Source organism: Herpailurus yagouaroundi, unplaced genomic scaffold (assembly GCF_014898765.1).
Source record: "Herpailurus yagouaroundi ecotype Mexico unplaced genomic scaffold, PumYag 250, whole genome shotgun sequence".
NCBI classification, from domain to species: Eukaryota; Metazoa; Chordata; class Mammalia; order Carnivora; family Felidae; genus Herpailurus; species Herpailurus yagouaroundi.
The window spans coordinates 8,736,746-8,759,858 of record NW_024412467.1 but is presented as its reverse complement, the minus strand read 5'-3'; the positions used below and the strand labels follow the sequence as shown (position 1 = coordinate 8,759,858).

Sequence of the window (23,113 nt, the reverse complement as noted above, 5' to 3'; positions counted from 1 at the left end):
GATCTGACACTAAATCCAAATGCATAGTGTCAATATTGAGTTCAGCTGTAAGACATCCAATCTGTATCCCTTGAAAACTAAAGAATTGCTTGGGGAGGGGAAAACCTTCCCTACATTTGTGGTACAAAAGTATTCAGTGGATAGTTAGTACACAGAAAACACAGTGAGTTGTTTCCTCAGCGGAAGGGCTCCAAGCCATCTGCTACAATAACATTTATATTTTGCAATAATTAACAGTAGCAAACGTCTATTAAACATTGACTACTTACCAAGCACAGTTCTATTATTTAATGCTCACAATAACCCTATTATATTGTTAAAAATAATAATTTTTACATTATTACCATTATCTGTCATTATACTGATCAGTAAAAACTAAGGAGAAAATTTAGGTAACTTGTTCAAGGTCACATGTCTGGCGTGTGGTGGCCCTGGGATCTGAATGCACATACCCATTGAAACATGTATGTGAATGGCTTTCCTAAGATTTGTCCTGACTCATCTGTATTTTTCTGGCACAAAAGATAAGCATTATAAATAAGTCTGTTAGGATTATGTTTTACAGTTTAATGCATAAGGTATCTTCCACAAGAGTCACAGAATACTGTAGGAGATAACAGAGAAAACAGTTTTCTTCATGGCAGTGACCTAGGATGTAGGGGGTAGAATTTGCAGAGAACATTGGGCTCACTGTGGCATCGTAGGAAAAGTAGACTTTGGTGTCCGACTGAGTGCGGTCTGTTTTCCACTTCTGTAACTTTCTTGCAGTATTTCCTGTGGATATTCAAGCCAGGAGCCCTTGCATGTAAAGTGGCTACAATAATATCTGTTTCACAGAGCTGTTGTGAGGAGGAAGTGAGATAATGTGTGCAGAATGCCTGGCTTGGTGATTGGCACATACACAAGAAATACGCAGCCAATGGTAACTGTTATTGTTACTACTGCTGCTGCTGTTATGGAGGGAAGGACAGAGGTTTGATACGCATATCTGTGGAAGTGCAATCTATGTGGAGCTCCAGGACTGCAGGAACACAGAGGCGGGAGAACGATGGAAGCTCCTGGGGCAATGCTGGAGGGTCGGTCCGGTCCGGAGAGAAATCAGATGGTGAAAATGATCTGGGAGTGGACTGTGGCAGCTGCTGAGGAGAACCTGAAGTAGAAGACAGTACTGGATGGAAGCCTTCATCTCTACTTCAGGTTGGATCAGGGTGTCCTCTTGCCCTGCCCTCTTCTGAGCAGGGCCAGTGGCTGAGCGGAACACAACCTGAGATCTCTCTCGATGCACAGACCCATAACTCACCTTCATAAGCACAGTGACCTAGCCAAGGGTCCCAGACCTGGCTGACTGTTCTTTGGAGCCTGTTTAAACAGTGATTCCTGGTCTTCTCTCACACAGAGATTCAGGAGGTCAGAGCTGGGCTGATTCTGGAACGGCACATGCCCAGACTGGCATCCGGGAATGGGTTGACAGTAACTTGGTAAGTCACATTGGCCACAGCCCGCGATGTGAGGGCAGAGGGATCATTCCTGGCTGCTGTATAGCCTTCCTTCCCGAACATGAGCTCGGGAATGGTTTGGAACTAGACAAAACCAAAACAAAACAAGGTGAGGAGAAGCCCAAAACAAAACATAGGCCTTTCCCAAGGAATGTAACCCTCTGCAAAGACTTCAAGTTGGAAGTTGTGTGGGTAAGTATAGGGGAATCAGAGCACTTTGGTTTTGATTCTAGAGAGATCATTGATAGAAAATGGAAAGTCCCTCCCCCCCACGCCCATTTATTAATGAATCCACTCATTTATCTGAGCAGCTGGCACATGAAGTATTTGTGGGAATTGCTGGAGATTCAGAAACAGACATTGTCTCTGCTAGGGACTCAGAAACAAGCATTGACTTCACTGGGGACTCAGAAACGGACATTGTTGGAGCATCTGGGTGGCTCAGTTGGTTAAGTGTCCAATTCTTGATTTCAGCTCAGGTCATGATCCCAGGGTTGCGAGATCAAGCCCCGCATCAGGCAATGTGCTGAGTATGGAGCTTGCTTGAGATTCTTTCCTTCCCTCTCCCTCTTCCCCTCCTCTGCTTGTGCTCTCTCTAAATAAATAAATAATAATAAAAATTTAATTAAAAAAAAAGAAACAAACATTATGTCTGCTGGGGACTCAGAAACCGACATGATCGCTGATAAGGACTCAGAAACAAGGGGTTCCAGGGTAAGGGAGGAATAGCCAGACGCCATCCAAGGTGGGCCACGCTTTCCTGGTTGTGTGAACCAGTTTGGTGGGGAAACAGTAATTTCCATCCTGAGGGAGGCCTCACACTAGAAAAGACATTTGAGCTGGAGCCTAATGGCTCGGGGGTAGTTTGCCAAGCAAGGAAAGAGAATGTCTTAATCAGGAGTCACTGGGCTGCAAGAAACTCAAACTGGCTGAAGCAAAAAGAGGAGTGTGTTAGAAGAACACATCTCCTTGGGGAGATAAATACCACAGGCCTCATGAAGGGCTGTGGCCAGAGTCTGGAAAATCAAGAATTCAAATTACTGCCTTGTTTCCTTTCAGCCCTGTGTACTTTCATCTGTCTCTGTGTGCTTAATTTAGTCTTCTCTCTCTCTAGATGAGCTTTGTATGCGTCATGAAAAATGGCCACCTTGACACCTTTGTGCATGGCCCTCTTGTTCTGCCTCCCAGGACTGGCTAAGCACACAGAGCAGCAAGCAATCGCTTGTCTTGTAAGCAAACTCGGGTCCAGTTAAAGTCGGAGTGTGTGTGTGTGTGTGTGTGTGTGTGTTGGAGGGGAGGGACCACTGATAGAGACAAGGAACCACAAGTGTTCACAGACTGAAGAAATGGCTGAGTCAACTGGGCAGAAGACATGGGTATGCAGGGGGGAATGGGTGGCCAGCAGAGTGGAGGAGGGAGAGGAAGACTGGGATCATGAAGTAGGGGGTCAGGGAGTCAAAGGCACTGAGGAGGGAGGGAGGCTGTGGATGGAACCTAAAATTTTGTGGTCTTGGGTGTGGTGGGATTGGTAGTGAACTTCTCCATCTCATCATGCTTATTCTGCTGTTGCAATTTCTCCCAGAAGAGGGTTTTTTTTTCATTTGGCAGAAAAATATTTGCTGATTTTTTCCCCTATGTCACTTTTCTAAAGTTTAGGTATTTAAGTAATCGCCACACCCAATGTGGGGCTCGAACTCACGACCCTGAGATCAAGAGCCACACGCTCTTCCGAGTGAGCCAGCCAGGTGCTCCCTCTGTATCACTTTTAAGTGTGAGGTCATTCAGTCAGATTCCTGTCCCTATGATCCTGCCTGCCATTTCTCTTCTAGATGTGACCCACGTCTAAGCAACCACAGGAAGCAGCCTAAGTAGGAACCAGGAGCTCCTAGAACACGCATGGAGGGGACCAAGTCGGGGCTGTTCCATACCTTCTGCACATTGTGCACGTGTTGGTTTTCAGGGGAGGGGACGTGCCGGGGAGGGGGTGTGTGAAGGAAGCACAGTCTATGAAACATAAAGAAATAGTCTGGAAAACATGGAGTGATGAGTGGAGATCCTTATTTATTTTTGGGACAGAGAGAGACAGAGCATGAACGGGGGAGGGGCAGAGAGAGAGGGAGACACAGAATCGGAAACAGGCTCCAGGCTCTGAGCCATCTGCCCAGAGCCTGACGCGGGGCTCGAACTCACGGACCGCGAGATCGTGACCTGGCTGAAGTCGGACGCTTAACCGACTGCGCCACCCAGGCGCCCCGAGTGTCCCTTTTTAAACAAGAAAATCCCATGTTTTTGTGGAGGAAATCCTGTCCACAGTGTCAGCGGACAAATGTGTTTCCAAAAATAGGATTGTAAGGCAGCATTTGTAAGACCATCGAGAACCCCTCTGGCCCTGTGAATGCTTTCTCCAAACAAGATAAACCAAGTTCAAGCATCCATTGGCCTTAAAAAGGCTTTAGCTGCATCTGTATGAACTGCCTCCACAGTCTATGAAATCATTATTATAAAAGGTCAAATATCCTCGCATACTTGACAGGAGGAACAATACATTTTCCTGTAAGAGCTTCCAGTTCAAAACTTAACCAAACGCAGCATGTGGAGTGCCAGATACCCATTCACACAAACTGACCAGAGACAGGTATTTGGGGGCGCATCAGAAAAATTTCAATATGGATTGGGTATTTGATGATAATTACAGAATTATTATTACTTTTGTGAAGCAATAATAGGATTCTGGTTATGTAATTAAATGTCATTTTTTTCTTTTAATGTTTTATTTATTTTTGAGAGAGTGCAAGCGGGGTAGGGGCAGAGAGAGAGACACACACACAGAATCCGAAGCAGGCTCCAGGCTCCGAGCTGTCAGCACAGAGCCCGACACGGGGCTTGAACTCATAAACCATGATATCATGACCTGAACCAAAGTCAGATGCTCAACCAACTGAGCCACCCAGGTGCCCCCTAAATGTCATTTTTAAAAAATGTTTATTTATTTATTTTGAGAGGAAGAGACAAAGGGAGGGCAGAGGAAGAGAGAGAATCCCAAACTGGCTCTGTGCTGACAGTGCAGGGCTCGATCTCATGACCCTGGGATCACGACCTGAGCTGAAGTTAAGAGTCAGAGGCTTAACCAACTGAGCCGCCCAGGCACCCTGAAATGTCACTTTTGAGACGATGTACACTGAAGGGGCGCCTGGGTGGCTCAGTTGGTTGTGTCCAACTTCAGCTCAGGTCATAATCTCACAGGTGGTGGGTTTGAGCCCCACATCAGGCTCACTACTGTCAGCACGGAGCCCAACCTCAGATCCTCTGTCTTCCTCTCTCTCTGCCCCTCCCCCACTCACATTCTCCCTCTCTCTCTCTCTCTCTCTCTCTTTCTGTCTCAAATAAAATAAATAAACATCAAAAAAAAGTAGATGTAGGGGCGCCTGGGTGGCTCAGCCGGTTAAGCGTCCGACTTCAGCTCAGGTCACGATCTCGCGGTCCGTGAGTTCAAGCCCCGCGTCAGGCTCTGGGCTGATGGCTCAGAGCCTGGAGCCTGTTTCCGATTCTGTGTCTCCCCCTCTCTCTGCCCCTCCCCTGCTCACGCTCTGTCTCTCTCTGTCTCAAAAATAAATAAAACATTAAAAATTTTAAAAAAAAAGTAGAAGTATCATGATGTCTGGGACTTGTTTTAAATATTTATCAAATATGTATAACAGATGGTACAAATGTGGCTAAATGTCAATTATTAAACAGGTGGCATTACATTGGGGGTTATTATAATATTCTCTTGATTTGGAATGTTTGAAAATAAAATAGATACAAATAAAAACTTTAAAGAGAGGCTCTAATACTATAAATAGTTGATTTCTCACAAAAGAAGTGGAGGGAAGCGTTTTGTAAATGGAAGTGATAATGAACCTGAAATAGGTCATTTGTCATCGTGCAAAGCAAATTTAGTTTTTTAATGAACTTTGTCAATAATTCATGATCAGACACAATGATGGTATTGAACACAGGAGCCTGACCAGAATAAAGAGATCAGAAGGTTAAAATAATATAAAATATGCTTTATTTACATTAATCCCAAAATGCACTTTTAGATTGAAAAAAAGAAAAGTCAGAGGGGTTTTCTTTAGTATAGCTTTGATAATTTCTAACAAAAATTGTTCTTGTCCATGTAAATTAACTATAGTGTTAATATTTTTAGTGTTGATTGATTTTTTTTTTAAACATGTGAGTTAAATTTACAGGTTTGTTTACATTAGTGGAAAAGTAAAACCAAATTTCCTGAGCCCCACCAAAGAGAAACAAGGTTATTCCATTTGTGTCTGACGTGGTAACAGGAGGATCTCATACGACACTGTGTATTACCGCGTGGACCACATTGATTCGTTTGCATCTGACATGGTAACACTAGGATCTCATACAGCACTGTGTATTACCACGTGGCTTCCCATTGCCCCTGAGGTTGCTACTGGTGGAGAATGCTTCCCCATGACCAGACTTACCTCAGCAGGACTTCACATACTTACCAGTAGTGGGATTTCAGCTTACATCACAGCCTTATTCTGCCCACTGCGGGGTGCAGGCACATCTAGACTGTTTTCTGAAGCCTATGAGGACCAACCTGGAGGCCGTGGATTTGAAGAGCATCCTAGGACAGAGCTCACTCTAAGGAGAGAAGAAATGAGGCATAGAGCCTTAGTCATTGAATGATGGGGAGCGTTCTGAATAAAATAGAGGGGACTGTGCTGTAATTCTGTATCAGTCAGAATACAAAGATAAAACAGAGGGTCCCCTTAAATTAGGATAAGTTGAGGAGAGTTTGGGAACCTTGAACAGGGTGAGGGGGACCTAGGGACAGAATAGTAACCTGGGTTAGAACGAGTGGAACCAATCAGAATGGCTAAAATGAACAACTCAGACAACAACAGATGTTGGCGAGGATGCGGAGAAATAGGAACACTTTTGTACTCCTGGTGGGAATGCAAGCTGGTGCAGCCACTCTGGAAAACAGTATGGAGGTTCCTCAGAAAATTAAAAATAGAACTACCCTACGACCCAGCAATTGCACTACTAGGCATTTACTCAAGGGATACAGGTGAGCTGTTTAAAGGGTCAGATGCACCCCAATGTTTATAGCAGCCCTATAGACAATAGCCAAAGTATGGAAAGAGCCCAAATGTCCATCAACAGGTGAATGGATAAAGAAGATGTGGTATATATCTGCAATGGAGTATTACTCGGCAATCAAGAATGAAATCTTGCCATTTGCAACAACTTGGATGGAACTAGAGGGTATTATGTCTTTCAGAGAAAGACAAATGTATGACTTCACACATATGTGGAATTTAGGATACAAAACAGATGAACATAAGGGAAGAGAAGCAAAAATAATATAAAAACAGGGAGGGGGACAAAACATAAGAGACTTTTAAATATAGAGAACAAACAGAGGGTTGCTGGAGAGGCTGTGGGTGGGGGATGGGCTAGATGGACAAGGGGCAGTGAGGAGGACACTTGTTGGGATGAGCGCTGGGTGTTAATTGTGGGGGGTGAATGACTGGACCCTACCCCTGAAATCATTGTCGCGCTACATGCTAACTAACTTGGGTGTAAATTAAAAAAAAAAAAACCAGAACCAGTGGAGATCTCGCTACACAGAAGCATGCAGCCAACGGCGACTCCCCTTCCCCCAGGGAAAGTGACAGGAGAAATACTGCCTCCCTGAGGGACATACGCCTCCCACGGGTTGACCCAGCTGGAATGAGAAGGGAAGAGAGCCCAGCTGAGGCAGAGCAGGAGGGGGGCTCCTGGAGGGTGGGTGTGGGTGCACATACAAGAGGCCTGGCATACGCTTTACTCTTCTGTCCAATATCCGCAGAGCAGTTAGAGCAGTGTTTCTAAAACTTTTCTTCGATTGTGTCATTCCTATATTCAAAACCTCCCAGTAGCGGGGCGCCTGGGTGGCTCAGTCGGTTAAGCAGCCGACTTCAGCTCAGGTCACGATCTCACGGTCCGTGAGTTTGAGCCCCGCATCGGGTTTTGTGCTGACAGCTCAGAGCCTGGAGCCGGTTTCAGATTCTGTGTCTCCCTCTCTCTGACCCTCCCCTGTTCATGCTCTGTCTCTGTCTCAGAAATCAATAAACGTTAAAAAAAAAAATTAAAAAAATTAAAAAAAAAAAAAAGCCTCCCAGTAGCTTCCGCTCACACCTGGAATTAGTCTAACCTCCTTGGCAGAGCCCATGGCACCATCATGTCTGGATGCTGCCTGCCTCCAGCCTTACCTCCGAGCCCTAAGCTCAGCCACACTGGCCTTCCAGCTGTCCCAGGACACACCAGGCTTTCTGGATGCAGAGTTTTATCCTAGCCTCCTTCTGGAAGATTCTTTGAACCGTCATGTGACAGCTCAAAGGCCTCCCCTGACCACCCTACCTTCTTCCAGGTACCTTCTCTCCTCTTGCCCTGGGTTCAGCAGTCCCCTTACTCCTGGGCACCTGAGACCCCAACCTGAGTGCCAGATGTTAAAGGATTGCCCTGCTTCAGCCATGCCTGTCCCATAGGGCAAGGGGTCCACAAGGCCAAGGCGATGTACTTACCAAGAGCCCACACCTTTGAATTAGGTTTCAATCTGGTAAGCAGAATCACTAGGGGACGTATGTGCCCCCCCCCCACACACAGACATGCACACACACAGACATGCACACACACGTACATATATAGAGGCGGGGAGCAGTGGAGGGAGGGAGATTCTTCATGGGGATTTGCCTCTGCACAGTTGTGGGAGTGACTAAGCACCTCTGTCTGGTGTCACAGCTTGGAGTCCACAGGACACTCAGTCAATAAGGGAAGATGGACGTAAAGGGGGACGATCAAGAGGCAGCCAGAATCCACAGCATGAGCTGGAACCCGTGAGGACACACGGAAACCTGTGTTGGCTCTGACCTATGGGTACGGGTGTCCTGCAGGAGCCAGGGTCCCTTGTCACAGAGCTAAAACACACTCACCTGAACTAAAGTTCAGAGAGTCTGAAGGAGGAGCAGCAGGGGCAGGGGCCGGGGGAGCTCTCAGGATGCTGCCTCATGGGCATGAGGTGAACTAGAAGATTAGCAACCGTGGGGGATACTTAACAACGAGGCCACTGTTTCCTTCCCTACACTAAATCTCCCTCAAAAACCACAGGAAAGGGATTCTGGGAAATTGAATTCAGCCTGGTCACCTTGATACATTAAAAAACTTTTCATCCCTTGGGGCGCCTGGCTGGTGTTGGACTCTTGGTTTCGGCTCAGGTCATGATCTCACGACTTGTGAGTTCTAGCCCCGCAGCAGGCTCTGAGCTGACAGCTTGGGATTCTCTGTCTCCCTCTCCTTTTGCCTCTCCCCTGCTCTCTCTTCTTTCTCTCTCTCTGTCTCAAAAATAAATAAGCATTAAAAAAAAATCCATCATCCCTGTTTTTGACTACTCTAGGGCATCTTACACCCCGAAATTCCCAAATGGCCTCAGTGCTACTTCATGATCTACAGGGACCCCTTTCCTAGTTCCATCTTTCTTTGGGCCACCCGTGCTGCCCTGAGACATGACCAAGAGCATTCCTGGAGGTGTGAATTGAGTTTGAACAGGCAGGCTGGTCCACACATGTGTGTGGAGGCCACTCAGGATTCAGGACAGGGTGGGAGGTGGCAAGAGAAAAGGGAAGGCCACAGGCCAACCTTCACCCATTATTACATTCCTGACTGAAATCCTAAAGAAACCAAGAATCCCAATTTTGAACATGGCAGACCTTTGTGAAGGCGTGTTTGTCAAGGTTGATGGATCAAACATGCTTCTGTTAGTTTTATTATATTGATTTATTCATTTTAAATATTTAAACTTTTTGTGAGGGGAGCATATTCGTGTCAGTAGCTGGGAGGCTTAACCCAAGGTAATTAACATTGAGTAAATATCCCTTACAAGCACAGTATCTATCCACTTTTCACTTATTTAGGAGAGCGATAGCACATATCAAGTCAGAAAGACTCGAATTCTTTTGAAATTTTATTTATTTTTTGAGGGGTGCCTGGGTGGCTCAGTCAGTTGAGTGTCCAACTTCTGCTCAGGTCATGATCTCAAGGTTCATGAGTTCGAGCCCCTCATCAGGCTTGCTGCTGTCAGCACAGAGCCTGCTTCAGATCCTTTCCCCCATCTCTCTGCCCTTCCCCTGCTCTCTCTCTCTCTCTCTCTCTCTCTCTCAAAAGTAAAAAAAAAAAAAAAAAACATTAACAAAATTTTAATTGAAATTTGCATTTATTTTTTGAATTCACATGACTCAAAATTTCTGTCTCCTGAGATCCAAGTTCCTGTCTTCAGGACAAGAAATGTTGCCTGTTTCTTATGCTCTCTTCCAGAGACATGCTCTGCATATACAAATAAATTTGTACATGTGTAATCCCCCCTTTAAAAGTTTTAACCTCGGGGAGCCTGGGTGGCTCAGTTGGTTAAGCGTCTGACTCTTGATTTCGGCTCAGGCCTTAATCTCAGGGTCCTGAGTTCAAGCCCAACGTTGGGCGGGGTGTGGATGGAGCCTACTAGAATAAAAATGTTGACCTCAATTGTAGTGCATTGCTTGCTCTGCTCTTCACCTTGCCTTTGTCACTTCATAAGGCATCTTAAACATCACTCTATGTCAGCGCACAAAGACCTTCCTTCTTTGTTTACCACTGTACAATATCTTAGAATTTATTTAACTAGTGCCTTAGGTTGTCACCAATCTTTTGCTATGACAAATAATGCCTCAGTGACTGCCGTTGAATAGACATACGTCTCTAGGAAAAATTTTGTAGGAGTGGGGCTGCTGGCTCAAATGGCTTGTACATTTAACATTTTGAGAGGTGCTACCTTCCGTGGAGGTTATTCCAAGTTCACTGCCATCCACAGTGTAGGAGGATGCCTGTTTCCCTCTACCTTTGCTAACAGAGCATGCACGGTGGCCTGGAAAATGCACCACTCAGACTTCTTGCTGCAGAAACTGTCATTAGTGCTGTGCTCAGCATCCACCACTGCGAAAGCACTGGGGCCAGACTTCTGACAGGCTGCTCCCAGCCAGGGGCTGAGTGCAAAGGAAGACCTGTTCCTGCAGGTGTGGGATTCCTCAGCTCAGGGGCTCTCCCTCCCCCCGGCCAGCCCCCCTTACAACCGTGCTGCAGCCTGAGACTCACCCTCTCCAGCCCTCCCTCCTTCCTTCCCTCTCCCCTTCGTGGGGGTCAGGTCGGCAGCCTGGTCCCAGCCTGGTACTAAGATTCTCTCCACCTCCTCCGGCTTCCTTCCCCTTTTTTCTTCCCAGGACTGTCCCCCAATTCATCTGTTGCATGTTTAATCTCCTCTTGGTGCCTGCTTCTCAGAGACCCCGAGATAACATAGCATGTGGTTCCATCTTTAATAGTACGATAGGTGAAATAAACACAAACAAACCAGCAACTCAGAAGACTCCATTTTTTCACTTTTTAGTATCATTTTGACTTAAATTTTTCTGATTATGTGTGAAGGTGAAGGTGAAGGTGAAGGTCATGTTTATATATTTAAGAACCATTTATACATTTTTTTCATGAGATATCTCTTCATCTCCTTTGCCCATTTTTCTTTTTTTTAATTAAAAAAAAATTTTTTAATGTTTATTTATATTTGAGAGAGAGAGAGAGACGGAACCAGAGCAGGGGAGAGGCACAGAGACAGAGACAGAATCTGAAGCAGGATCCAGTCTCCGAGCTGTGAGCTGTCAGCACAGAGCCTGACATGGGGCTGAAACTCACGAACCGTGAGGTCATGACCTGAGCTGATGTCGGGCACTTAACTGACTAAGCCAGCCGGGTGCCCCTTTTTTAATTTTTTAATTTATTTTTTGAGAGAGGAGACACAAACCACGAGTGGGGGAGGGGCAGAGAGACAGGGAGACAAAGGCTCCAGGCTCTGAGCTGTCAGCATAGAGCCCGACGTGGGGCTTGAACTCAAGAACCGGGAGATCGTGACCTGAGCCGAAGTCAGCACTCAACCAACTGAACCACCCAGGTGCCCCAACATATTCTTTAGTAGCTTCCTTAGAAAGGGTGTTTGGAAGGTAAAGTTTTCTTTTTTTGTTTTAATTTTTTTTAATGTTTATTTATTTTTGAGACAGAGAGAGACAGAGCATGAACGGGGGAGGGTCAGAGAGAGAGGGACACAGAATCCGAAGCAGGCTCCAGGCTCCAAGCTGTCAGCACAGAACCCGACGCAGGGCTCAAACCCACACACTGTGAGATCGTGACCTGAGCCGAAGTCGGATGCTTAACCAACTGAGCCACCCAGGCGCCCCTGGAAGGTAAAGTTTTTTGAAACCATGATAGTATCTCATCTACTCACTCATCTCATTCATAGTTTTCACTCATGAAATCTGGGTGTTTTGTTTTGTTTTTTTCTTTCACATTTTGAAAGTTCTTTGTCATTGAGAGAGGATTTAAAAATTCTCTTACCAGGACTTTTCTTTTATTAAGATGTCATTTTTAAGTAATCTCTATGCCCAGTGTGGGGCTCGAACTCACAACCCAAGAGTTGCATGCTCCATCACTGAGCCAAGCAGGAGCACCTACATTTATTTTATTTTTGACATTTAAAACATTAATCCTTCCTAAAAAAAAAAAAAAAAATCCTTCCTGAATTTGTTGGATAACATATGAAGTAAGAATTCGAATTTATTTTTTTCCAGATGGCTTCCAGTCGTTCCAACTCAGTTTATCAAACAATCTTTTTCTGCTAATTAGAAATGCCACCTTTATCAAATAGTAAGCCTCTATTTGCACTTGGCTCTTTGCTGTTTCATTTGATTCTACTAATCTGTCTTAGAGAGAAGCTTTGGCCCATATTATATTAGTCTGGTATTATAAAAAATAAACAGGCAGATATCCAAGACTCTAACATAAATTTATTCAAACTGCTTCCAGAGCAATATATTGAACAGATGAATTGTTCTTTGGGGAATATATTCCAAAACTACATTGGCTAAAGTCCAAACCATAACTATTGTCAGTATTAGTTAATGAATCTTGACTTTTCTGTAGCAAAAGAGTGTCAGTTTTGTTTGTTTTTGTGGGTCCAGTTAGCATGTTAGTGGACTCTGCTCATAGTTAGGGAAGAAATTGGTCCTACCATTTCTCTGATCATCATCTTTCTCCCAAAGCATGGGTCTGGTTTTATTCTGTTGTTTCCTCAGTGGCCTATATACACTTAATCTATATCCCTACCACAAATCATGCTTTTTTTCTCAGTGCTAGTGGAGTTTTGGTTTGTAGGCAGTTTTGAGACAGCCCTGATTCTGTGTGTTATAGACCTCCAGCTTTGGGGAGTGTCACTGACCAAGGACCCCTACTACAGTGCTCTGAAGTCTATTGAAGCATGTATGCTGAGATGATGCCCCCCAAGGACTGCTCCCAGCTGGTGCCTGAGGGAAGGCAGGCTGTTCTGGCACGTAGGGAAGACTCTAGAGCTGGACTTCAGCTTCCAGACTATCCAGTGGCCTTGTTGAGTCTGCCTTTGCACGGCAGTGAAGGACACGTCTACTCACCTTCCACGTGTTTGGTGGTCTGACGGTTCTCCCAGCCTTACCCGGACTTCTCCTGATTTCCGCTCACACAGGCATTGTCCCTACTAAAACCCTTGCACGTTGAATCCAAATTTGACATCGTATTGTTGGAAGAAGCTGCATGGATATAAGCTTCTTATTCTCACATATCCATGAAATGTATTTATTGGTGCTTTCCCTACATACCCAATGTAACTGCACTTGGATGTTGGGCCTTTGGCTCTTGGCCACCTGCTTCATTCTCCATGCATTAGGAACAGCCCTTTCTCTCAGTTGAGCACAGCATCCTGCCTCTTAATCACAGAGATGCAATTCAAGATCATTAATCCATACAACAGTACATTGGGACTTTCAGCCTTTAGAGCTCACATGGCAAAGATGAGTGGAATATTCATCTTAAGAATAATTCGTGCCTAATATAACAAAGACACATTTTCCACCTGAGCTTCATGAGGGGTGTACACAAGGTACAGAGGGGCTCCTGGGGGCTGGGATCACCCTTTTGCTCATAGGGAAAGTAGTAGTAATGCATCATCTTGATCCTCCCAATGACCAATAGACACACCCTTCAAGTTAGTCAAATATCCATCCCTCCTGCCTTTTCTAAAATCCAGGATTCCTAATGCTACGCTGTAACTGCAAACCTTCTTCCTCTTTCCATCTTTAGAGATTCTGATATTCTGGAGAAACCAAGTGTGATCTGAAGGTTAAAGCTCAACAATCAATCCTTTCCAGAGTTCCAGGGTAACGTTATTCATTTCCAAGCGTGAAATGCTTCGCAAAAGAGCTGTGGACTTGCAGCCTGACCAACCCTTTTCACATCGTGGCGTGCAGGATGCATAATCCTTGTGGAATGTCTCTGAGATGACTTCTGCAGGTGAGTCCTCCCTTTCAGTGTCCTTAGGGCTAGATCGGTCATGTCCACTTCCTTGCTGACGAGGTGTTTGTGTGAAAAAGAATTTTCAAACAGTCTACTTAACAGCTCTGATTAACATTTATTATCTGGATCCCAATGTGTCAGTTATAGACATTAAATCTCTCATCATTAAAAGTTCTTACCTCGTTCACTGTGCAGAGGAGGCTGCATATGAGCAACACATGGGTGGAGTTGGTCTTAGAAAGAATGTAGGCAGGAGAAAATGATACAATCGCCAATTTGTTTAGGGAGAGACTGAATTTCTACCAGGCTGCCTCACTTATTTTTACCAGGCTTGCCTCAAAGGTTCCTGTCCATTTCAAGAGACCATCCCAGCTTGGTACTCCAGCTGAAATGACATGCGACTCAACCCCATTTCCTTTTTCCCTTGGCCCTTCATGCTCCTCATCAATGGGATGTACTTATCCCAAACTAAGTTGTCTAGTAGGTTACTCTCGATACAAGGTTTGTTGAGCAAGCCAGCACTCAGGGCTTGATGCCCAAGGCTGGCACTCCTCACTGGAGTGGATGGTGAAGAGTCATTGCCACGTATAGATGAACTCGGGTATTAATGAAAAGACCAGTACCCTTAGAACTGCCCCAGAACTTCAGCAATTTACCAGTTCATCATTGTTTAAATGTTGCAAAGAAATTGTAATTAAAAAAACAGGAAATCTCCACCCATCCTCACATCGCAAAATCCATTCCAATCTGTATTGATATGTGAATGTAGCTTTCGCATAGTTGGATATAGAATTGGGTTCTACTTTTTTCACCTGTTTCAGTGTTATGACATGTTTATTCATATTTATTACTTTTTAAAATGTTTATTTATTTGAGAGAGATGTGGGGCCCAATCTCACAAACCATAAGATCATGACCTGAGCCAAAATCAAGAGTCAAACACTTAACTGACTGAGTCACCCAGGCACCCCTCATATTTATTATTTTTAATAGCTACCTAATATCCCATCACTCAGATATCATTTACACGACCATCCCCAACTGCTAAACACCTACGTTTCTTTGGGTCTTTGACTTTTAAATGTGCTGTTAATGCCAATATAAATGTCACGACATGTGGCTTTTCCCCTTGTGATCAATTCCCAGGAATGGTACAAGTAAAGAAAGAAATATAAATACTTTCATGACTTCTGCTAGGGTAGCCAAATAATCCACCCCCAAGACACAATACAGGTTTGCAAAAGTACTAGTGTAAGCAGCATAGAAGACATACATTTAGAAAGTAATTCCTTACGTGCTGCTATCACTTATAGAGAAGATTATAATAAAGTGCTGGTGAGCAAATGAGCAAGACTTCAGCTCATGCTAGCAAGACTGAAGAAGGAACAGCACACAGGACCGGCGAAGAGCTTAAAGAGGGCTGTTCTGTCTTAACTCGGGAGGCTCTGAGGGTAAGAATGTCACATGGGAGGCATTAGTCTTGTTGGCAGATTCTCTTTGAGAAAGATTGGCTTCACGTTGGGCCTGGGAGAAAGCTATGGTTTTAATAGCAAAAGAACCCTTACAGGAGAATCAGGACAGTTGAGTATAACAACGATGGATTTTGGATACAGACAGACTTGGGTTGAAATCCCAGATCCACTGTCTTAACCACATGGCCTTTGGCAAGTTACATGTGCTTTCTCAGCCTCAGGGAGGGATTAGAGATGGTACATGCAAGGAGGAAACGGGTGATGCCTCTCATCATCATCAAGACTTGACCTTATTAGTGGCAGAGGATGACACAATCTAGGGGGTGTTACAACTTTGGCAACAAGAGCATAAAGTATACAAAGGGCCGTGCAGGGTGAGGAGGTGAAGAGGGAGAAGGGAGGGAAAGAGGGAGACAGAAGGAGTAGAGGAAGCACAGGTAGAATAGGAGGCAAGGGAGAAGGAAGAAGGAAGGGTGGCCATATGGGACGGAGGGAAGACAAGGCAGCCAAGTAGTTTCTAAGGTTTGCTTCTTGGGAAAAGGAAGCGTACCTAGTGGCCCTGCAGGGGGTATTCTCAAAGGTCTGGGTGTTTCAGTTCAGTGCAGTGGGATGTCTAAATCTGGTGATGGGAGAATACGTTTGAGCCAGTGTGACCATTGTGACGGGGGGTTTTGATAAGGGACAGGTCTGCTTGCCTGGTGGCCCAGGTGCTTTGGTGGAGGATCCCAGACAGTGACTGAAAGGTTTCAGGTTGGGCACCTCTCCAGAGTGGATGGTGGTGGCTGGATAAATTTGTGAAGGTTTCAGGAATCAGAAGAGGGGACTGGAGTTCAGGCAGGCTTCAGTCTCAAAAGGAAACTGAAGAATTAATTAGGAGGCTATGGCCAACCAACCAACCAACCAAACAAACAAACAAACAAAACCTTGGGTTTTCAAACTGGATAACAAAGGCTGGGATCAGGGAGAGGTATCAGGTCCCAAGGAAGAGGGTACCCAGGCATCGCCCCATACAAGACAATGGTCAAACGTTGGAAAACTAATTTCAGGCATTGTGATCTGCCACTTCGTGCATTTCTTTCTTTTCTTTTTTAAGGTAATACCATAAAGGAGAAGATTTTAATTTATTTTTTTTAAGTATACTCAACCCCCAACGTGAGGCTCGAACTCACCCTAAGATCAAGAGTCGCATGCTCTACCAATTGAGTCAGCCGGGCAGCCCATTCGTTTATTCCTTATATATCTTTTGACTGAGGGTCAGACTCCAGGCTCAGTCCCGGGAACATAAAGATGAGGAAGTCATTGTCTTAACTTAAGGAGATCTCTGTTGTGGGAGACAGAAATATAAATACAGAGTGCTCAAGGAATCAAAAACTTTACAATGAAGATGAAGTTGCAGCTAAATGTTAAAAAATGAATACAGAGAAGTTGGAGCCTTCGTATGCTGCTGCTGGCAATGCAAAATGGTGTAGCCACCGTGGAAAGGAGTTTGGCAAGTCCTCAAAAAGTTAAACAGAATCACCATAGTTCCATCAGTTCTACCACTAGGTATACACCCAACAGAATTAAAAATGTGTATCGACACAAAAACCTATATGTGAATGCGGGGCACCTGGGTGGCTCAGTCAGGTAAGTGTCCAACTTCGGCTAAGGTCATGATCTCGTGGTTCATGAGTTCGAACCCCACGTTGGGCTCTACGCCAACAGCTCAGAGCCTGGAGCCTGCTTCGGATTCTGTGTCTCCCTCTCTCTCTGCCCCTCTCCCGCTCACACTCTGTCTCTCTCAAAAATAAACATTACGAAAAAAACCTGTATGTGAATGCACATAGCAGCATTATTCGTAACAGTCAAAAGGTGTAAACAACCCAAATGTCTATAAACTAACAAATGGTTAAACAAAATGTGGCCCATCATTACAATGAATGGTATTCAACCACAAAAAGGAATAAACTACTAACACATGCTACAGAGTGGATGTGCTAAGTGATAGGAGCCAGTCACAAAGGCCACGTTATATGATTCCATTTATATGAAATATCCAGCATAGAGACAGAAAACAGGTGGTTACAGGGATGGAGGGAGAGGGAAAAGGAGAGTGACTGGTAATGTTTGCACAACATTGTGAAGGTATTAAATGCCACGGAATTGTATAATTTTAAAGTTAATCCTATGTTATGTGAAGTTTTAAATGTTTATTTTGAGAGTGAGAAAGAGACAGAGAGAGAGAGAGAGAGGGAGAGGGAGAGAGAGTGAGTGTGGGCAAGCAGGGGAGAGGCAGAGAGAAGGAGAGAATCCTAAGCAGGCTCCACACTGTCAGCACAGAGCTCAATGCGGGGCTCAATCCCACGAACCATGAGATCATGACCTGAGCCGAAATGAAGAGTTGGACACCCAACCGACTGAGCCACCCAGGCACCCCTTATATTACGTGAATTTTACTTCCAAAGAAAACAAACAGAGAGTCGCAGTGCACAAGGTGAAGGAGGACGTTCTACAGAGTTCGCATCATATGCCGAGGCCCAGGGGCACAAGCATGGGTCATTTGGAAACGTGGTATTGTAGTGTGGCTGGAACACACAGGGAGCAGCATGAGATGAGACTGGGAATGTGGGTGACGGTCAAAATCTAATGGGATATGGGGACTTCATTTTGTAAAAATAGGCGCCTTGTACCATGAAGGCTCAAGAACTGGGCAGGGATGAGACTGTAGGTGAAGACACTGTCCAAGGTTAGGATGGCTAAAATGGCTGCTTGTTGTTCACAGAATGTCAGAAATGGAAGGGACTTGAAAATATTCAGCAGGGTCTTTCCCATGGCAGAGTCATGAAACACTGGGCTGGGGTGGTATTCTGGGGGAAGAAGCCTCTGTGGGCAAGTTGTTCACTCACGGCTGTGTTCCCAAGCATCTAGAACAGTGCCTGGTGCATAGTAGACATTCAAGGAATAATTGTTAAATACATGAACTAAGCTTGGGAAAAGCTGCATCATATATTTCCTTCTTGGAGGACAATTATGCAATTTTTTGCAATATCTATATTCATTTAAAATAAATATTTGGAAGCCCCTGGGTGGCCCAGTTGGTTTCAGCTCAGGTCCTGATCTCATGGCTTGGGAGTTCGAGCCCTGTATCTGCACTGTCAGTACAGAGCCTGCTTGGGATTCTCTCTCTCTGCCCTTCTTGCTCTCTCTCTCTCTCTCTCTCTCTCAAAATAAATAAACTTAAAAAAAAATAAAAAATAAAATTAAAATTTGGCATAGTAAATATATATTATTTTTCTTAAACAGCCCTACCCCACTAATCGTATGCCTTCACACCCCATGCAACTCGGATCCCACACTCATGAAGCCCATTATGTGACCAGATGGAAAGCTCCTTGAAGGCAAGGATCTCTTTTAACCCGGCACTCAGAGTCTATTTGATGGTTAGTAGGGCTCAAAGATTTGTTAAGGATTGACTGTGTAGAGATCATGTATATATATATTTTTAAATTTTTCAATGTTTATTTATTTTTGAGAGAGAGAGAGAGAGCTCAAGTACAGAGGGACAGAGAGAGGGAGGGAGACACAGAATCTGAAGCCGGCTCCAGGCTCCACACTGTCAGCTGAGACTGATGTGGGACCACAAGCCACGGAACCATGACCTGACCCGACGTTAGATGCTTAACCGACTGAGCCACCCCAGGAGCCTCAGATCATGTATATTAAGCTCTTGAAAACTAGTTCTCATTACATGGAGTTTTTAATGAATGAGTCGTCAGAAACGGAAAGGGAAAATGCACCCAAATGTATTTCAATGCAGAACATGCAAATGTCATTCATTTTTGCACCAACCCATAATGCCCTTGAAGAATATTCAATGTCACAGGAACAAATTGCAGATTTAGGAATGTAAACTTGTCCCTTTGCTCCAAAATGAATGTGCTCTTTCCAAACATTTGCTGTCGTATAATCTACCCCTCCCCCTTTGGAAGGCAGCTGGGGCAGTCGGCCCTTATCTGCAGAAGCATGACAAAACAAAGGGGACTTTGATACAAAGTTAATCATATTCTAAGCTCCATACAGTGCAGATGAAGTCATTAGAACAGCAAACACTGTGTCTGATGTTCCTTAAGAGACGGGTGATTTTCTCATTCAGTGATGATTGACAATCTTTATAGTAATGATGGGGAGGGAGAGGGCTTCCCAGAAAGCCAATCACAAGGCAGCTGGAGGAGTAGGACTAGTGGTGTGTGTGTGCGTGTGTGTGTGCACTTCTGTTATAGCTGCCTCTGTAAATGGAAACCCAGCTGAATCCTCTGGGAATAGTAATTAACCAGAGCAGTCAGTGCCTGAGCTATTAATATTGAGAGCACTAGGCAGGTCGGGGCTTTGCTCTCCCTTTCTCCTCCAGCCCTCCCACCTTCTCCAGAATCTTTCCTAGAAGGTGTTCACCCTTCTCATCCTTATCATGAAGAATGGCTGGAACGTGAGGGTGGCTGGAACGAACCCCCAGCGTTTCGTTGCCCGAGTCTTAAATACTGCTACAGTCTAGTCAAAGGAGATGAAAGCCGAGGGACAGCCCAGCTTATAAACGCTGGGGACAAGATGTCAGCGCCGTTCTCTGCTGGACTGAAACACTGGGCTATTTATCACACACAGCCCCATCTGTTCAAGGCAGAGAGGCATGCTCTTTGCTTGGGGAGGAAAGGAAGAATTGATAGCAATATTCCCTCGCCTTTTCATTAGAGGGTTTGAAAAAATAGCCTTTCAAAAGAAAGACACCTTCATATTCTAAGTGAGTTCTGTGTTTAAAAGCATCACTAGGCTGATGTTCATTTCTGCCTTAGTCGACCCTAAAATACGGCAGGGCTCCAAAGCTTTGCTTTGAGAACTCTGCTCTGTGAATGAATCCTCTGAATCTTTGGCAATTTCTTGCCACCCAAAAAAAAAAAAAAAAAAAAATATTGGCTTATTATTTTATGGGGAGGAGAATTCAAAGGTCAAAAGGAAAGAAAATAACAGTTTTAGATAAGAGAAGGGAACATTTGCATAAAACATGCACACCGACATCTCAATCCTTAGCAAGGACCGTCTTTGAAGATGATTGTCTAAAATTAACTCGACCCTCCCTTAACTGACAGTTTTCGGAATATTTATGATGATGTGCTTAGTCCTTCATCATTACCATCACATCTTAATCATCTTCATTATTCTGTTGGGAATTTGCAGTGCCTTTAAGTCTGGAAATCTCTATCTTGCAGTTCAGAAACATTTCTGTATTATTTCATTGATAATTTTCTCCATTCTCTCTGAGTTTAGCCAGGTTTTGGATCTCTTGGAATGATTTCCAAACATTCTTCTTTTTTTTTTTTCTTCATTCTATTTTCCACCTTGTTCTATGTCCTGAGAGATTGCTGTCAACATCACTATCCAACATTTCTATAGATTTTTTCCCTTTGTTAACCTATTTATTTTTTTATTTACAAGAGCTCTTTCTTTTTTTTTTTTTTTCCCAACGTTTATTTATTTTTGGGACAGAGAGAGACAGCGCATGAACGGGGGAGGGGCAGAGAGAGAGGGAGACACAGAATCGGAAACAGGCTCCAGGCTCTGAGCCATCAGCACAGAGCCCAACGCGGGGCTCGAACTCACGGACCGCGAGATTGTGACCTGGCTGAAGTCGGACGCTTAACCGACTGTGCCACCCAGGCGCCCCAAGAGCTCTTTCTTGAATTTTGTTTTTTTCTTAGAATCTCGTTATTGTTGCTGTTATTATTCTCTAATGTTTTAGCATTCTGTTTTTTTTTCTTTATTGTTCTCGAAGATATTAATTCTAGCGTTGTTTTTGAAGGTTTTCTTCTGGGGCGCCTGGTTGCTCAGTCAGTTGAGCGTGCCACTCTTGATATCGGCTCAGGTCATGATCCCAGGATCATGGGATCAGGCCCCTGAGTTGGGCTCTATGCTGAGGGTGGAGCCTGGCTGAGATTCTCTCCCTCCCCCCCCTCTTCCCCTCTCCCCTGCTCGTGCTTTCTAAATACATAAATACATACACAAATAAATTTTTTCTTCTGTCCTTTGCATTGTGTTTGTTTCTTTTGGATTATTTCGCCGGTGTGTTTGTTTTGGACTTCCTCACAGCCATGCCATTAGCTATTACCCATGGCAAGATACAGAATTCTCCCTCTGGAAATTTCTCTTTCAGACAAAAAGAACGACTGGAGATCCTGAGATGCCCTTTCCCTTCCCCCCACTCTCCTCCACAGTCGCTCCTGTTCAGCTGGTGTCAGCATGCAGCGTGAAACAATCTATACCCCGTTCTTGAATTTTAATGGGAACTCTGGTGAGGCCATAGGTATAGAAGAAGGAAAGGGAGCAACACAGCAGGAGTAGGTGCAATGGACGCACGTCATGCTTTATAAGCTGCTCAAGGCCAGTCTTGTGTATCCCATTCCCATTTGATAGTAGATGAAGCAGTAAAAGGCTGATTGGAAGTGGTGTGAGTGTTCGTGTGTGAGTGTATGTGTATGAGATGATTGTCAACTAGTGGGTCTCAGAACAGAGTGGTCATGTGCTAGGCTAGCTTTTTCACTGGGACATTGAACTATTGGAACATTGAGCACTGGGACTGCCAGTTTCTGGAAGTCTTTTCCTGGGACTGTTTTTTTTCCTTCTCTTCTCGTCTCTTCTCTTCTCGTCTCGTCTCGTCTCGTCTCGTCTCGTCTCGTCTCTCCTCTTCTCTTCACAACGCCAAGGTAAATAGTCCATTGCATGTTCTACCGACTGAGCCAGTCAGGCACCCATAGGACTGTTTTTTATAGAGAAGATTCCTCCTCCTCTCTTCTTCCTAAGGAATATGAGCCTGAGTGCAAGCTTTCTAGAAACAACAGAGCCCCACTATGCAACAGTAAGATATTCACTTACTGTTCCTCTGACCCCTCCCTTGTGCCTGATAGTCTTGTCTAGAGACATTCTGGTTCAATTTGTCCAGAGAATAAGTTTCTAGGGTCGGTGGAGAAAGTATAACTTGCCCATCTGCCACGAGTTGGGAGGCGGGGGGGTCCTCGCTGCTTCTTATATAGACTTTCAACAAGCACACAGATTCTTAGCCCATGTATCAATTTTGCTTTCTACAATATCTTGCACTTCTAAAACCTGATGTTTTCTTTTGTAATTTCCCCCCAAGTTTACTGAGATATAAGTGACATACAACATTGTGCAAGTTTAAGGTGTACAATGTGATGATTTGATACACATACATATTGCAGAATGATGACCCCAGTAAAGGTCATTAACGTATCCATCAGCTCACATAATTACCTTTTGTGTGTCATGAGAACACTTAAAATCCACTCTTTTAGCAACTTTCAGGTGTATGACACAGTACTGTTAGAGCCATCATGCTGAATATTAGATCTCCAGAATTTATGTTTAACTGGAACTTTGTACACTTTGGCCATCTTCCCATAACCCCAACATCCCAGTCCCTGGCAGCTATGGTTCTGGACTCTGTTTCTAGGACTTTGGCTTTTTTTAGATTCCATATGTAAGTGAGGTGATATGATACTTGTCCTTCTTTGTCTGACAGAACCAGAGTCAAATGGAGCTGTTGCTGGGTTCCTCAGGGTCTGTAGCCAGGCCTGCAGCTGGTGAGTCAGTCACTTGCTGTGAGCCCGCTCTCTCGAAACAGCCGTCCCTGATCTTGGACTGCAGCTCTCTCGA

General features: G+C 44.6%; 1 protein-coding gene across 1 annotated transcript in view; it reads right to left on the bottom strand.

Moving 5' to 3' along the window:
• Positions 1-23,113, bottom strand: part of KIF13A (kinesin family member 13A) — a 270,175-nt gene that overhangs the window by 228,799 nt on the left and 18,263 nt on the right. Inside the window, exons 2-3 of the mRNA XM_040460494.1 lie at positions 1,442-1,580; positions 983-1,150 (exon numbers count right to left, since the gene is read on the bottom strand). Of these exons, the coding sequence (XP_040316428.1) occupies positions 983-1,150; positions 1,442-1,580 (307 nt within the window). The remainder of the gene's footprint in view (positions 1-982; positions 1,151-1,441; positions 1,581-23,113) is intronic.